Source organism: Elephas maximus, chromosome 4 (genome assembly GCF_024166365.1).
Source record: "Elephas maximus indicus isolate mEleMax1 chromosome 4, mEleMax1 primary haplotype, whole genome shotgun sequence".
In the NCBI taxonomy this organism is placed as follows: domain Eukaryota; kingdom Metazoa; phylum Chordata; class Mammalia; order Proboscidea; family Elephantidae; genus Elephas; species Elephas maximus.
The window spans coordinates 179,244,473-179,262,911 of NC_064822.1; the positions used below are offsets into that span (position 1 = coordinate 179,244,473).

Below are 18,439 nucleotides of genomic sequence, written 5' to 3' on the forward strand. Positions count from 1 at the left end.
AAGGCTAGAGAGACAGGCTGGAATTACATCACACGACTTATGTGCACGGATCAGGAACAGAGGTTTATCTTCCCTAACTCCAGCCGCACGTAAGCCCAACCTAAACCCAGAGCCCTATCATTCCAGATATCCACCTGAGAGAAATAATGAGAACACATTAAGTAAAGCTTTGCTAGAAACAGTCAAGGAGATCACTGTAGCTGTGCTCTGTTCTGCAGCCCCTCGGTGGGCTTAATACCCAGCACTGACCGAAGGGAGTATATCTACATACTCAGAACTTATAATGCACGTCCCTTCAAGGGACAACTATAATATCAAAACTATTTTGATGAAATCTTATGGAAAACATTAATATTAGACTCTGTGTATTTATTTAACTATTAACCTGTAACCTAACCTAACCTGTTGCCGTCGAGTTGATTCTGGCTCATAGCGACCCTACAGGACAGAGTAGAACTGCCCCATAGGGCTTCCAAGGAGTGCCTGATGGATTTGAACTGCCAGCCATTTGGTTAGTGGCTGTAGTTCTTAACCACTACGCCACCAGGGTTTCCATTTAACTGTTAGCTTGATAATTTGTACAAACTGTTGTGGGGCTGGGTACAGTGAAGAGGATAGTGAAAAGTCTGAAGTTCAATAATGGAATAAACTTTTGAAGAGCAGCAAGCACTTGGCCACTACAAGAGCCTACCAGAGAATGCACAACAAAGGATACGAGGGATCAAAGGAGGTGACGATTATTTAGTGTTCTGTTTAAGATTCAAAAGGAACAAAAAGACTAGAAGGAAAACCACAGAATATGAGTAGTGGTTGGCTGTGTTTAATGAAAATTTTTTCCTTTTTTTCTACTTTTCATTAAGTACCATACTTTAGTTTTATCATGGTTTTTAAAAAGGTGCTTTTAAAAAGCTATTACTTAAATGACCTACAAGGAGAGTGACAATATAATTTACTGTTCAAACTGGGATGCTCTGAGGGAGAAAGAGGACATTATTAATAATTATGCTAAGATAACAGGCATAAACAGGGACTATCCTGGATAACCCAGGTCACGGCAACTCTACCTATAACCTATTTCCTTATTATTTGTGTTAACACTCCGTCATATCTGGTAGCATCAACAAAGCTGTACATACTCATATCATCATTTTCTAGATTCCACTTGAGTAAACTAGTTAATTTTTTGGCAGGGGCATTATTTCTCATCATAGCCTAATTGAGCATTTTCAAAAGGGTAGTCTCTCTTTGTTCCCGTTAATCACAGAAAACTAGACACAGCTGAGTTCTTTTTGTGTTTTTACAAAGGAGTGGGGAGTAAAAAGACTTTTTTTTAAAATCGCATGAAATAATTCAAATTTATATGCATGTATGTCTGTGCATGTGATAATAAGTATTCATTCCATAATCTAGGTAAGCCAAATCCGGAGCATGAAAGTCAAGAAAGGAAAGCAACAACAAAGAAACAACTACTTCCTGGAGCAGAGAAATTCTACTTTACGGGCAAAGCTGGTAAAGGTGGACAACGTGGGCAAGGACGGGGTGGCAGTGTTAACAGTGTCACTTATGTTTTCAAATGGGTATATTCTACAGTGCTGGGTCCATAGTCCCACTGTTCAAAATAAGATAGGATAAAGAGCTGCTTTTTGGGTGAAGCAATTCGGTTAAACACTGTTTTACATGTAAGCAGTGCTTATCTCAGAATTATTCTGAGACTAGTTTTTTCATCTCTGCTACCCAAAAAAAAAAAAAAAAAAAAAATTCAATAAAACTAATTTCTACATAGAGAAGCACATTGTTCAAAAGCCTGAGCAACTCTTAACTAAACAACAGGACCACACATGTCTCCTTTTTCTTTGGTTCCTTTCAAGGCACATAATTTTGCAGTCAACCTCAACTACAAAAGAAATGAGAAACTAAACTTAATTCACAAAAAGAAGAGTGCTCATTAATTTATCTTAGGTGGATCCCAGAAAAGACATCTATGGGTCTGACTCTAAAATAAGCCTCTATTAACTAGCCTCACAGAGCAGTTCCAGGGGACCTCATTCTAGCAAAGAACTTCAGGTAACAGTTAAAAAGGTAAAGGACAAAGACAAGGTTTTCTGTCAGTTCTTGCAGACAGGTCCAGAGCAATTCTGAAATCTGTGCTTTGTTTTTAGGACATTTACCTATCAGTACATAGTCTGTGGACCCTTTAGCAGCCCAATGGAAAAAAATGGGCAGTGAGGATCCGGCATCAAGCTGAGAGAGGCACATATGCTCTTAAGATTCCCCAAAGAGAAAAGGAAGGCTTGTGTCATTATTTTAAAATGAAAATTACAGGGAGAAGCAATTGATCAAATAAATTTTAAAAAGTTTTGGTAATAGGCAAATCCTTGAAGTCAATGAAAGAAGCCTTAAGAAAGATCCTTTCCTTTGCTTCACAATAATTCAATAAAATTGTTTTCTTGGTAAGGAGCAAGTCCTCAATGCCTGATGAAATGATATTGGGCTTCCAGTCGTTAAGAGTCTGGTTAAAAATAAGTGCATACACTGCTACTTTAGATAAACCATATAGTTAAATAATCTTCATGTATTCATTCCACATTCTTGCGCTTCCCATCTCTAAACCGCTGTCATTTTCCCACCTTGTAGCTAAGAAGATCACAAAAAATAAAAGCAAACTACACAACAAAGGAACTATACAATAAACAGTCTTACTGGTTGCAGTCTGAATAGAGTTCACTTTAAAAATACTTACCAAGTTAAGTGCTGGAGAAAGTTCTGTATAAGCATAGTGATCATTTTTGTTTTAACTGAAAACTGGAAGCTTAGAGTATAATTACCTCGTTAAGCGTTAACAAATAACTATTATAGTTGGAATTAAACATTTTAGTGTTGATACATCCTATAGGGAAAGGGAATCACGATCAGGAGCATACAACAGTGCATACATTTGTCCTAGCACAGATGGGGCAGGAGGCATAGACAACAGTGCATGTGGGCTATCAACCCTCAAAGGGTGGTGAATTTGGAGTGGGAAATTGAAGAGGGTAAATCTTAGCCCATTTATTAGCTTTACTTAGCTTTTCTCAAATTCTTAAATGACATTCTTAGGACATTTAGTCACAGCCAAGAGCTGTTTTCACAGTTCAGCAGAGATGACCAAATTAAAGTTAATTTAAAAATTACTTCATTGTAAAAGTTTCAGCAGAACTGAACATAGTTAAGGTCAATATTTACAGGCTTGGACACAGCTGATTGTTTCGGTGGGGTGGATTTCACCTGCTCAGGAGGAAGAATTCTTTCAAAGAAAACTACCCAAAATCCAGTTCATCAAATATTTTTTCCCACCACCATTCCCTCATTCCTAAAAACACTGTGGCTTATTTTAGTACATAAAAAGTCATATAGGTTGGGAACTTAAAATATTAAAACAAATTAATAGAGAAAAGTAATTTTAATGAAAAATGTCAGTTCTTCCGTAGACTACCTTCAGAAGAGGGTACAGACATCAAATTGGACACTGTCACTTTCATTCTTATGGAAAAACAGAAACTCACTGTATTTGTAATTGAAGCAACTCTACATCCTGAAGCTTCTCTAACTGGGTATAACTTTAAGGAGAGACGGGTCAAATTCACTGTATTCAAACCTAGTTAAATTTGTACAAAAGAGACAGCAAGTCATCTGAATAAATGAAATATTAAATTTGTTCAAAGGATGTTATTTTTAAGTTTGGTTTAAGAAAACTGAATTGTTCTGATAGAGTTCCTAACAGAATTTCATTTTTTTCAGCCTTTTCTACCCTCCTTTAAAATAAGAAAGCTTGGGCTAAACTTAGGTCTGATAAAGGACTGGTATCTCCTACCTTATCTTCCCTACTGCCACATCCTCTCCTAAAATGTCTCTTGCTCCTATTCTTCCAATTATTTAAGTATTAGGATAAGGTTTGGCTGTGGGATTGCTTATTTTTAGACACAATTTAAGCCAAGCAAGATACCTGGCATACTTTTTTGCAGGCTTAAAACACAGCTTACATTTTCTGAATATTTACTATTTAAAATAAAACTAAACTAAAAAAGAAACCAAGCACATTGGATAGTGAAATGGAGCTTACCTTAGAGCCACGTTCGTTAAAAATTATTTCTACATCTAGGATTTTGCCAAACTGCTGCAGAGACAAAACAAAGACATTTATTTATGGTCAATACACACCGAAGGCTGTTCTTCCTCTCCCTTCTTTTAATTTATGCAAGTAAACCATATTTATTATACAAAAACTAGAAAATAAAGACACACAAAAAAGGAAAAGGGACAGAAAAAAAGATCATCTGCAACCCCACCATCTTCACATTTTGTACACAGTCTTCTTAAATTTTCTTACGCATTTATACATACACCAATCAGACACATAAATATCAGATATATACATACACATATATGTATCAGATAAACTCCACATATTGTTTATAACTTACCTTTTTTTTTAAACTTAATACTATATCTTTTTTTTAATACTACATCATGAACAAGTTTTCAACTCAGTAAATATGCATCTGTGTTATCATTTCTATAGGCTACATGATAGCCCATTATATTTCTTTTTGGACATTAGGGATGATTCCATTTATTGGTCACTTTAGTATTTCTGCAATTAGTATTTCTGCAATGAACATGAAGAATATTTTTTCAAAACAACTTTGCTTAGTAATTTTAAAAATATTTTAACATTTGGAAAAACAACTAAAGATAAAGATACCAGGAAGGTATAAACTACTGTTACGTAGGTCAACAGCTGATTAAAGGTCATACACAGAACAGTTATTACTAGGAGGGGCGGCTACCTAGACAGTGACAAAACTGTTTAAATCAATACTTGGATGAAGTGAACTGAAGGTATGCATAATCAATCTCCAGGTATCTTGCTGGCTCACACTTTCCTCTGCGTGTTAGCCTCATATACCCAATTACCTTTTTCGCTTGGATTTCAAATCAGACTTTGGGAAATGTGAAAAATAAAAAGAACAAAAGAGAAGCCATGCTTTCTTACTGGTTTGAATCCTTACTATCCTTACTAAAAGGCATATACTGAAAGAGCTCCAGCTTCCTAGAGTAAAACATCTGGGTTTGACTCCAGCTTCAGGATCTAATTGAAAATTAGAAAAATCAAGGAATGAGAAATATGTCTTATTTTATGTAGGAGGGCATTTTATTTCTACGTCTACCTTGTAAAAATAAGACTTGTACAGTGCTTCAGAGTTTTGTTTTCTTTTACATTTTCTAAGGTATCCTTATAACATCCTCCTAGGCAAGGGATGTCCTTCCTCTTCTGGTTAAGGAAAGTAAGGCTGAAAGAGGCTATTTGTCAAGTTTAAGGAGCTAATCAAAGAAGAGCATAAAGTCTCCTGCTCTTTAACAACGCTACTGCCTTTCTCTGGAAGAGGGACCAATCATGTGGAAGCAGACAGAACAACCAGGAATTCCTTGCAAGGGAAATCTATTTCTTTTGCACTTTGTCCCTTATGGAAGGGCATAATACATATCAAGAAATCACTCATTAACAAGCCTAGGCAGATCTTCAATGGAGACTATTTTTCTGACTCAAGAGACAGCACACCTCCCCGAGAGATGAGAATGGACCCCATTTTCACAGACCTCCAGAGACAAAAATTCCACACTATCTCTGATCATCCAGTAGTGAATCTACTAACTCCTGCTCTCAGGAAGTTTCTTCTTCCATGTAAGCTAAGTCCCTTACGCTGCCCTTTATGTTTTCTGTTGCTCTTTTCTGTAGAGATGAAGAATAGCTAGCTATCATTTTATGTGTAACAGCTACTCAAATACTTCAAGAACATCATTACATTTCTACCTTGGCCTTAAAATGCATCCAGGTAGTCCACCAGAAGTGATAAAATTTTGTTCCAGTGTCTTGTCACCATGAAGCGGCCACGGCCCAGATTTTAAAAAGGGTGTTTGTTTTTCTAGCATAGCATAGTCAACAATTAGGACTTACTTCCCAAAAGCTGTTCACTTTCCAAGAACTTAAATCCTTGCTATTACACTTTCTGTTTTCATGACAGAAATTTTAAGAGGAAATAAACAGCTGAACCCTCCACAAGCCAACCTTTATAAACCAGGTAGACACTGGTCTTGACACTATTGAGTATGAGCATGGAAACACACAAACAAAAAAAACGCTGAGGTATGGCCACCTGCTTTCACAGATACCATTTAATTCATAACACTCCGAAAGGTAGGAATTACCATTCTTATTTTTACGGAAATGAAATTCAAGTTCACAGAGGTTAAATGACTTTCCCAAGGTCACATACGAGTAGAATATGAACCCTGGCTCTTTGATGCTCAAATCCACACACTTTCTACCTTTTTTTTTTTTTAATTGTGCTTTAAGTGAGCATACACTTCCCACTTTACTGGGCCACCTCGAAACATGTATTCTCTACATTATGTATCTTCTTAGACATTGCAAAAGGTGGAGGACAGGGCTGTAACAGCGATCCCTGAGCTTTGTCCCTCTGGTCCTATGGTTGAGGAGGATAAGGCAATACTGTATTGGGCTTGTATGGAAGGCAAAGAAACAACCAAGAATGTTACCGAATGAATAAGCTGTGGTCTCCAAGCTTATCTGTTCATTAGAATCATCTGGGGGAATCTTATAAAAATGCCCAAGCCCCACTCCAGACCAATTAAGTCACAGTGTTTGGGTATAGGACACGGGCATCAGTATTTTTAAGCTCCCGAGGTGACTTCTAATGTGCAGACAAGTTTAGGAATTACTACTCTTAAAAAAATGCTTATGTTGGCTCTTCTAGGTGAAACTAAGCATGTTATTAATACATTTACTAAGTTTGGTGTGAGAGTCGGGCAACCAACTCATCCTGGTTTGTCAGGGACTTTCCTGGTTTTAGCACTGAAAGTCCCACATCCCAAGAAGCCCCTCAGTCCCAGGGAAATACGACACATGATTGTCCTATGTCTGTGAGAACCTGCAAAACTTACTCTAATGTCTAGAGTGGACCAGGTGATAGAAAAAGGTATCTAAAGACTGATGAGCATACCAATATACCTCTGGATCTTTCTCCATCTATCTGTAGTTTTATTCTAAAGCGCTAATGGCTAATAACACATCTGATGGATTAAATTATATTTCAATTTAAAATCTGTAAGAAGCCTTCAGAGACTTACCCCAAACATCTGTCGGAGGTCAGGGTCCCGGAAGCGGAAAGGAATATTAGAGACGTGCAGCCGTTTAGGGGTAGATTTACTCTCTGAATTTTCACTACTTTGTGTCTGTGACTGCTGGCCGTCTGTCTGTGCTCCCCCTTCTGTCTGCTAAACAAAGGAACAAACAACAGTGAATGAAAAATAACTACAATTACTCCACAAGTATTATGTATAACAATTAAAGCCCTCCCTCATTCCAACCATTCTCAAACAGTATGTTTGTAAGCAAAATTATAGCTGTCCCTTCAAAGAGAGAAAAAAAAGATGTCATCTATGTTCAAAATGCTATAATCTACAAGCAAAATGTAGATCTTTTGACTATTTAGACAGCACATTTAAGTGCTATGACTGCTAACCTAAAGGTCGGCAGTTCAAATCCACCAGGCGCTCCTTGGAAACTCTATGGGGCAGTTCTACTCTCTCCTATAGGGTCGCTGTGAGTCAGAGTCGACTCGACAGGAACGGGTTTTTTAGTTTTATTAGCAAAATGGGAGACAAGGGACACAGAAAGACTGAGCGAGGGGCCCGAGATCACAAGGAAATACATTAGGATAACTGAAGATGTAAGAACAGTATCTTTATTCTTAGACTTCTAGTAGAGCTTTCTATTTCTGAAGTATTTCTATTTAGAAAATGAAAATCCTGTAGTACCTAGTTGTAAGAAGTAAGTGTGTTTTTGGCCTATCATCTCAGGTTTTCTCAAAGAAATGAAATAAGGGAGTATTTTTATGTTTCATTCTATTAGTTTCAGAGTTTAGGACTGCTGTGTTGCCAATGTATTATAATATTTATGAAGAGGAGACATCTCGTGACAATTGGCAGTTTGTTTGAAGCTGCTTACTCTGGAACCAATCTCTACTCCCCAGAATTAATGCAACTCCAGCTAACTTTAGCACAGGGGAACCCTCTTTTTGCAGCAGGGAGCAAACTTGGGTTTCACATCAGAAACTAACAGTTCGAAAGGCTTTTATGGACCCTGACTAATCTACTACTCAACACGTAAATGCTGGACATGTATATATTTATATACATATATGAGCGAGTGTAGGTGTGCATTTTTAATCCTGCATCTCTCTTGCAGCATCCCAGAAGTGTGTCCATCTAATTTTTTTCCCTCTAAAAACAAACAAACAAACAAAACCAAACTCGTTACAGTCCAGTCAATTTCGACTCACAGAGATCCTACAGGACAGAGTAGAACTGGCCTGTAGGGTTTCCAAGGAGCGGCTGGTGGATTTGAACCATCAACCTGTCGGTTAGCAGCTGAGCTCTTAACACTGCACCACCAGGGTTCCAATTTTTTCCCCTACACCCCCGAAAGTTGCTATGTGAGAAACATTTCTGACAAATATCTAACAGGTGTGATGTAGTCTAGGCATGCAAAAAAAAATTTATTTGAAGTATTCATGTGGCAATTTAAAACCCTTATGTTTTTACTACTCCCTGTGAAGTGCATGTCAAACTGGATGGCTTGCTGAACAGATTAAACCTTTTAACACAGGAGTGGAACTTACTGTTCTTATTATCTCAATTGAGACAGAACTGAGTCCCTAACGGATTCTTGACTCAAGGTTCTGGCTACAAGAAATGGAATCAGAGATACTTCTGGCTTAAGAGATGTTAGCAACCATCTTGAAGGGAAATTTGAGACTTCAAAATATAGAGGATAATCAGGAACAAATTCCAAATAAATACCAGCTTCTTAAACGACAATCCAAGTGATGGCAGCATTTTATTTCATGCCATTCAGGCCTTGCAGATGGCCTAAATGTGCACTGATTCATGCAATATAAAAATAGCAGAAAAGGGAAGAGCTATGAAGCAATGTTCTTCGAAAGTGTAAGGTTTTCAATCACCAATCTGAGCACAATGTAGACTTAACAAAACAAATTCCACTGATAGTTGAAACTCACTAAGTTACTAAAACAGCAACATGGATAACAACATGCCATCAAAACAATAAGCAGTAATTACAACTGATGCTCATTCAAGCATCTTCAAACGTGCTTCTCACATCTCACAGCTGGATCCCAGGCAACTCTTCTCAAACTTGAAAACCATATCTGATCTGTGAGATGACAATGTGCCACCCCGAGAAAAGCGAAAAAGGTGGGATTCTACAAGCTCTAAACCACAGATTTATATATAACACACATGTAGTCCAGCTAAGCTGAAATAGTGTACGTGAGGTGAAAGGATAAATGAAAACTCATGACGAGTTCAAGTTCGCAGGCTGAGGTGCTGACATGCTCCTGTTGAGAGTTCTCCGCTGCCCTGAAGACACAGTTCGGAGGGCAGAAGCCAGACTGGTTCATTTTCCAGCCCTGAAGTGAACATCTACATTTTTTTTTAACAGTTTGAAATATTTAGTTCAAGGGATACTCGGCAAGTGGAAAATGTGAACTATCATTTCCAAAACTCTCACAGCTTCTGATTTAATACAAATTTTAAAACTGAAGGATAACCTACCAATAAAATGCACAAATCACAGGAATACAGGTGAATGAATTTTTGCCAAGTAAATATACCCACGTAGCCATCAAATTAGATCAAGACATAGAACTTCAGGAGCCTCCTCAAGTCCCACTCTGGTCACCATCTCCCTGCCAAAAGGTCACCACTATCCTGACTTTTAACTCCACAGACAAGTTTTGCCACTTTTGAACTTAGCAGCAAGGGATCATACAATATATACTCTTTCGGGTCTAACTTCTTTCACACAACAATGTATCTGTGTAATATACACATATACCCATGCTGTAATCCATCCATTCTTATTCCATTGAATAAACATACAGAATTTATTTGAACTGTTTCCGGTTTTTGACTATGAAGAAGGACATTCCTCTTACATGTTTTCTGGTGCACGGTAACAGGGATATCTAGAAATGGATTTACTGGGTCAAGAAAATATGTATGTTCAGTCTTAATAGACATTGTTAGTTTTCCAAAATGGCTGTACTAACTTACACTCCTGTCAACCAGGTTTAGGTGAGATATAGCTGCTCACAGTATTGTCATTTTCATTTTAACTATTCTAGTGGCAGGCAGAGGAATTTCCGAGTGGTGCAAATGGTTAAGTGCTTGACTACTACTGAAGGCTGGTGGTTCAAATCTACCCAGAGGTGCCTCAAAAGACAGGTTCAGTGATCTGCTACCAAAAGGTCACAGGCTTGAAAATCCTATGGAACAGTTCTACCCTGCACACATGGGGTCGCCATGAATTGGAATCGACTTGACTGTAACAAACAGCATTACCCTGATAATTAATGAAGTTGATTATCTTTTCACATGTTTATTGGCCATTTTGATATCCTCTTTTGTAAAATGCTTATGTAAATCCTTGGACCATCCTCGATTAGACTGACTGCCTTTTGATTACTGATTTGTAGTTTTTCTTTTTAATAAATTCTGGATTAGTCCTTTTATAGATGTATTGGAAGCAAACATCTTTCTATGTTCTGTAGTCAAGCCCTCAGATTTTTAACATAAATATTTTAATTTGCTGGTGTCATTACCTGAAATTGCTCTACCACCAAAATGGCTAATTCAAACACCCCATTTTTATCTTTTCAGTTTGCTTGCTCAAATACTCCCACCACAACAATTAGCTGACCTCTTCAAAACCTGCAAACATTGACTCCTCACTTCCCTATCTCTGAGGCTTTATCTGTATCCCTTTCTATCCAACTCGGGTTTCAGAACCTATCATTTCAATGACTCTCCTTGGTTAAAACTGCCTACAAAAACTGCAACCCTGAATGAACCCCACCACCAATTTTATATAAGCCCGAACCCAGGCCAGTAACTGTTGCTAGAGGAAAATTATTCAACGGCGCTGCTGAATAGCACAACAGATGCATGGTCACCAACCTAAAAAGGGCTCTCAATATTGGCCAGCAATCTTATCAAGCATCTCCAGTCAATTAATGTTCCTACTTTCTACAAATACTTTTTCAAACTTGCTTTTACCTACTTCAAACCCCAGATCCTTCCTTCTTTCCACTTACACAATTTTTTGAAAAATGGGAGTTTCCTGTAAACAGCAACAATTTATTGAGTATATGCTTTATGCCAGACCCTGATCTAGAGCTTTTAATAACAATAATTTAAATAGTGTTTACTAGTTGCCAGGCCCTGATGTAATTTTACAAATTTTACTTCTTTCAACAATCCTAAGCAGTAAGTCCTGTTTTTCAGCCCCATTTTCCAGTTGAGGAGCCTGAGGGATAGAAAGACTGCAAGGATTTGAAGCCAGGCAATATGCTGGCTCCAGAGTACATGTTCTTTTTTTAAATATTTTTTCAGAGTATATATTCTTAGCCACTATATTACATTGTACTTTGTTGCTGTTAGGTGCTGTCGAGTCGGTTCTGACTCAAAGCGACCCTATGTACAACAGAATGAAACAATGCTCGATCCCGTGCCATCCTCACAATCGTTGTGCTTGAGCCCATTGTTGGCAGCCACTGTGCTAATTCATCTCATTGACGGTCTTCCTCTTTTTCGCTGACTCTCTACTTTATCAAGAACGATGTCCTTCTCCAGAGACTGATCCTTCCTGATAGCACGTCCAAAGTATGTGAGGTAAACTCCTGCCGTTCTTGCTTCTAAGGAACATTCTGGCTGTACTTTTTCCAAGACAGATTTGTTTGTTCTACTGGCAGTCCATGGTATAGTCAATATTCTTTGCCAACATCTTAATTCAAAGGTGCCAATTTGTATGTATCATTTTCTTCGATCCTCATATTAACACTATGAGGAAGGTATTATTATCCCCAATTGACGGAGAAAGAAACGAAGGCATAGAGAGGTTAAGTTAGCTGCCCAAGGTCACATAGTAAAGGGCTCAATAGAAATTCAAAACTCGGCAGTCCAACTTCATATGCTATACCACCTCCCTTCTAGCACTACATCTATCCTCTCCTTTTGTTCCCATTAGAATGGAGAGCACTTGTGGATCCCATTCTCTCTCATCTTCTCAGGTCCCTGATCTGGAGGAACAATGGTTCTCCTGGGATGGGAGTAAGGCATGGGTTAAGAGACAGGGGAGGCTACTGAAGAGATGACATGTGTTTTATCTTGAGAGAAGACAAAGAGGAGGTCAGCTATGAAGGGGAAGAAAAGGGAGAGAAAAGAGTATCAGCAAAGGCACAATGAATTTTACTTAGGAAAAAAGCCAGAGGACTACACAGCTGATACTCAAAGGGGCTGAAAAGTCGATTTCCGTACATAGTGGAGGATTCCCTGGGTGGGGCAAACAGTTAAGTGGTTGACTATTGGCCAAAAGGTTGGCAGTTCAAACCCACCCAGAGATGCTTCTGAAGACTGGCCTGGTGATCTGATTCCAAAAGGTCATAGCCTTGAAAACCCTGTGGAGCACAGTTCTACTCTGCACACAGAGGGTCACCATGAGTCGGAATCGACTTGACTGCAAGCAACAACAGCAAACATAGTGGAAACAAAAATATATAATATTGGTCAAGCTATATGGAGTGTAATTAGATGAAATCAGATTTCCCATTTAGCTTTCTCTATTTCTAAGCTTATCCCAACACCAAAAAAACAAACAAACAACAAAAAAAAAAACCAAATCCGTTGCTGTTGAGTTGATTCCGACACACAGCAACCCTATATCCCAACAGAAACTATTAATTGTTAAATAGACAAATCAAAGAGAAAAAATAAAAAGGGTTTTTAGGCTTTCACTCTGTGAAAAGTAGACAGGAAAATGTTCTCAGAAAAATCTCGGTCAATTCAGCATTGGTTTACTTTATTTTCTACTGTTAGCTGCTGAGCAACTTTAAAGACAACCTCCTAAGGGCTCTGTTTTCCCCTTCTGTGGTCATTCCCTGGCCTGATTTATTCACTGGGCAGGGAATGAAACAGAAGAGACTGGAGTCTGTTTACTGACAGTTTACAGCAAGGACTGGCAGCAGCATTGCTCTAATGTGATCATGTGACTAAAGCCTATACATCCACCTTTCAAACAACCTGTCTTCCCAAGTGAGGTCTAGCTTATCTAGCATTGCAGAGGAGCCTGGGACTTTTTTTTTTTTAATTGTTCCTTAGGTGAAAGTTTACAGCTTAAGTGAGTTTCTCATTCAAAAATTTATACACACATTATTTTGGGACATTGTTTATAATCCCTGCAATGTCACAGCACTCACCCCTTTCCACCCTGGGTTCCCCCTCTCCATTTGTCTGGTTTTCCGTCCCTGTCTGCCTCTGGTCTTGCCTGAAGGCAGGAGTTGCCCACTTGGTCTCGTATATTTGATTGAACTAAGAAGCACGTTCCTTGTACGTGTTGTTTGTTTTATAGGCAGTCTGACAAGTGGGGAGCCCCGACTTTTTACATTTAATAGCAAATGAGATTTTTAAGTTGTAAAATCTCTCTAGAAATGAGGATTGAAAGCGTTTTTTGATGACTCAAAACTTTTAGAATCCTTTTAAGTAGAGAAGTAGATTCATTTTTCTGACTCTACTATGAAACAAGAGAACTATTTATACATTCATTGTGAACAAATGTTCTGACAGCGTCTGAAAGAGTACTCTGCAATACAAGATGAAGCATCAATTTCCAACTCTCTACCATAACAAGACTTAATACATAATCTGAGATACTAAGGAATCTCTTGATGAATTCAGGAATAATATTTTGGTTTATGGATTATTCATTTTATTCAATATTTATTTCTTCTCTTGCTTTTCTTCTGTGGGAGTCACTTCTTATTTTTACCTCTGTGAGACTGAAGGAAAAGAAAAGGAAATGAGGACATTCAATCTAGCACAGTAAATTTTTTTTGAGATCATTCCATTTTAATGATAGTTTGGCTGGGTATAGATTTCTAGGTTGGAAAGAAAATTCCTAGAGAATTTTGAAGGTAACTCTCAATCGTCTTCTAGCATCCAGTGCTGCTGTTGAGAAATCTGAAGTCAACATGATTCCTGCACCTTTGCGTGTAACTTTTTTCTGACTTTCTGGCATGTGGGATCATGCAATTATCTCTGGTGTTCTAAAATTTTACAGTGATGTGCCTTCATATAGACTTATTTTACTTTCACTGATTTTGTAAGCATTCCGTGGTCTCTTTCAATTTAGAAATTAATATCCTTCAGTTCTGGGGAATTTTCTTGAATTATTTCACTGATGATTCTCCCTTTCTGGATCTTGCATTATTAGATACTGGATTTTCTGGGCTGGTCCTCTAAATTTCTTATCTTTTCTCTAGTATTTTCCATTTCTTTGCCCTTTGGTGCTATTTTCTGGGGTATAGGTTCCAGAAACCTTATCTGAAACCTTTGGGACCAAATGTATACCAGGTTTCAGAATTTTAAGGATTTTAGAAAGGCAATATGGTGCATAACTCATACTGTAGCACCTTCATTGAGACCTGGGGCAGCGATTTTTTTTCTTTTTGCATTATGTATGCATATTCAAATAAATGGAATTCATAATGACTACAAATAGATTGTCAGTTTTGCTCCAAACTTATTAAAAAATCACTTGACTTTCAGAACTTTGTGTATATTGGAATTGTAGGTAAGACACTATAGACTTTTATTTCTTCAATTTCATATTCTAGCCCTTCAATAAATTTTTTTCATTTTATTGTCATGTATTTAATTTCAAGGGCATATTTTCTTCTCTGGATTCTGCCCACTCCCACCCCCCCAAAACTAGCATCCCATCTTATTTAGTGGGTATGTTAGCTTTTCTTATCTCTCTGAGGATATAAAAGATCATTTTGGTAATTAAGGGAGAGGGAGTGGTTCCCACTTCCTGCATGATCTTTTACCCCTCAAATTTCTTCTTGGTTGTCTATCGTCCATGTTGTAGGCTTTCCTTGGGTATCCAGTAATCCTTAGTCGTTTGTTCATGAGTATGAATTGAGGGGGAAGAGTAGATAAAAAACTGACTAGAAGTTCTGAGTGAGTGGGGTGGGGGGCTGGATGACTTTGTGATTCATTCTACGTTAAGTTGGGTAAACCCCCAACTTATATGTCTTTAAGTCTTTCCTTCAGAGAGGACTCTTCCAATACTCTAACTGGTATTACCAGTTTCTGGAACTCTTAACGTTTTTGTGGTGTAAACTAAATTATTTCTCAGCTGTCTCCTATTACTGGCTTAGAGATCAGCTCATTTGTATTTGTTAAGTTAGCTACTAATTGGCCATCTGTTTTTCAGCTTCCAAAATTATGGTATAGTCTCTTCTGGTCTTCTGTTTTGGCAGGTTTATATTTCTAAAAACATACAGACACAAAAACTACCTATTGCAGTTTTAGAGCAATTTCACGAGGAAGCAAATTAGATGTGTGTATTCCAAAGTAACCTGGAACCAATAATACGTGTTTAATAAAATCTCATAGTATTGTATGTATATATTTTACTTGGGCAACATGGTCTATGCTTGTTTTCAGCTGACTCGTAAAAAATATTTTGGGAGATATTGCTTGTTTTCAAAATAAGCATCTTTGTACCTCAAGTGAATGAGAGCCTTTTCCAATGTTTACATAAAAAGCTGGGGTAGAACAAGCAGCTTCTCTCAGAAATGAAACATAGGGCATGAAGCACTCACTGATGAAGATCAAAGACCACAGCCTTCAGTATGGATTACAGCTCAATAAAGAAAAAAAAAAATCCTCACAACTGGACCAATAAGCAACATCATGATAAATGGAGAAAAGAATGAAGTTGTCAATCAACACCCATGGAAGCAGCAGTCAAGAAATGAAAAGATGCATTGCACTGGGCCAATCTGCTGCAAAAGACCTCTTCAAAGTGTTGGAAAGCAAAGATGTCACCTTGAAGACTAAGGTGCGCCTGAGCTAAGCCATGGTGTTTTCAATTGCCTCATATGCATCTTTTTTTTCACATGCATGCGAAAGCTAGACAATGAATAAGGAAGACCAGAGAAGAACTGATGCCTTTGAGAATGCTCCTTGAAGAAAGGATGGTGAGACTGTGTCTTACATACTTTAGACATGTTGTCAGGAAGGATCAGTCCCTGGGGAAAAGGACATCATGCTTGGTAAGGTACAGGTCAGCGGAAAAGAGGAAGTCCCTCAACGAGATGGACTGACACAGTGGCTCCAACAATGGGCTCAAGCATAACAACGATTGTTAATGATGGCACAGGACTGGGCAGTGTCTCGTTCTGTTGTGCATAGGGTCGCTATGAGTCGGAACCGACTGGACGGCACCTGGCAACAACAGTCCCTGAAGAAGGACATCACGCTTGGTGAAGCAGGGGGTCAGCGAAAAAGAGGAAGACCCCCAACGAAATAAACTGACACAGTGGCTGCAACAATGGGCTAAGGCATAACAACAACTGTGAGGATGGTGCAGGAGCAGGCAGTGTTTCATTCTGTTGCCCAAAGGGTTGCTATCAGTCAGAACTGACTGGACGGCACCTAACAACATCAAGTCTACATACACAATTTTTTTTTTCTTTTTCTGTTCTTTAGAGCCTAGAACTACTTCAGATGGAAGCTGAGGATGATTAAAAATATTCTGGAATAAAGAAAAATGACAAGTAACTGTGAGACCGGATTGGATTTTGGAACCAGAAAAGGATGTTAGTAGAAGAGCTGGTGCAATTCCAGTAAAGTCTATATTTTACCTAACATATTGTAACAAAGCTTCTCGTAACATAGTTCTGAAAACTGTACTACAGTTATGTGAGGGTGTTAACATTAGGGGAAGTTGAGTGAAGAGTACCAGGTACTTTCTGTACTATTTTTGCAATTTCACTACAAGTTAAAAAAATAAGAAAAAAGTATTTTGGGATGTCAGATTCTAAGTCCTATAGAATATTATAACACAAAGAATGTTTAGTTGGTTTAATGATTATATACGTTATATACAAATATTTACGTCTGCATTCAAAATGTGGGCTGGAACTCTTATAAAAAAGTCAGAAGTGGGCTGAAAAGCCCATTCATTTCATATTATTGGCATGGTGAAGGAAAAAAAAAATAATTGAATCTAACATTACCATTATCTATTATAAAATTAGGAACAGTTTAACTTGTAAACCTCCTGCACAGACAAAAGGTCAATCACATAAAGCTTTATCTTCTGCAACATTTGCTCCAAAGATCTTATGGTATTAAGAACAGAAGTATACATGATTTCTAACTGGGCTCAGTATCTTTGTGGGGAGTGGGGTGGAGTGGACTTCAGACAAGGCTTTGAAGTGAATTGTCTTTGCAGGATGAATTAGACATTTTCACAACAGTACAAAGTCAGTCATATTTCATGCAAGGGACATGGTTCTGAAAAGACTAAACCTATCAAAGGATATACATATTTATATTAACTGCTAAAAGTAGAGCTGCCACATGAATTACTGTGCAATTCATATAGCTTTGAAATTAGGCAATTATTAACAAAGTTTTCATTAGGGACAATTTACATTACTTCAGAATTCACAAGAAAGTAAAATGTCATTAATTTTTTATATCACGGGATTTTACATCTGAATGATTTATATAAGACGATGAAATATTTTATATCCAAGAAGATCACATGGAAAGATCATAGCCCCAAAATTGTTTTAAGCGTATATAAAGATGTATGTGTATGTGTTCATGCGTGCATGCATGCTCTTTAAAAACCATACAGCGGCGCTTCTTTAGGGGTAGAATACCAGTTCTGCAGATGTTAACTGGTATTTTGTAGAAAATGGTTTCGTGATCAAATGAATTTGGGAAACACTAAACAGTTAATAAGTTTCTTAACTATAGGTCCTCTCAAAGACTTTAATAATCCATACTCATTGTGAATTTCCAAAAGGGAGAACTCACCTCTCTCCCCAAGCATATATTACACATATCATTCATTCATTCATTCATTTTTGCAGAGCAGACTATGAAATTCACTTTGAAAATACTGCTTACATCAGGAGGACTCTGAGGGTGCTAGTTCTGAAGGGTGTGAAGGAAGAAATGGCCAAAGAGAAAAAGACATAAAACTGGGTGGTCTGTTAATCTGTATCATTTTATAAGTCAAAGACTGCTTATAACACTTTCTTTGAATTGAAATAATTTTTTTATTAACAGTAATTATACCTAATATTTATTGAGCATTTACTAGGTGCTGGGCATTGTACTAAGTACTTTATATTCATTTTCTTATTTAGTCCTAAAAATAACCCTATGAGGTAGGAAATATTGCCACCATTTTTACCAGTGAGGAAAATGAGCCTTA

At 37.7% G+C, this 18,439-nt stretch overlaps 1 protein-coding gene across 16 annotated transcripts in view; it reads right to left on the minus strand.

Annotated features, from left to right (window-relative positions):
- RBFOX2 (RNA binding fox-1 homolog 2) overlaps positions 1-18,439 on the minus strand; it is a 333,110-nt gene that overhangs the window by 32,914 nt on the left and 281,757 nt on the right. For 10 of the 16 annotated variants that reach the window (XM_049884313.1, XM_049884308.1, XM_049884318.1 and 7 more), the window contains 2 exons: positions 7,189-7,335; positions 4,100-4,153 (listed from right to left, as the gene is read on the minus strand). In XM_049884313.1, coding sequence (XP_049740270.1) covers positions 4,100-4,153; positions 7,189-7,335 — 201 coding nt within the window. The remainder of the gene's footprint in view (positions 1-4,099; positions 4,154-7,188; positions 7,336-18,439) is intronic. The other 6 variants (XM_049884311.1, XM_049884323.1, XM_049884322.1 and 3 more) reach the window with 1 other exon arrangement.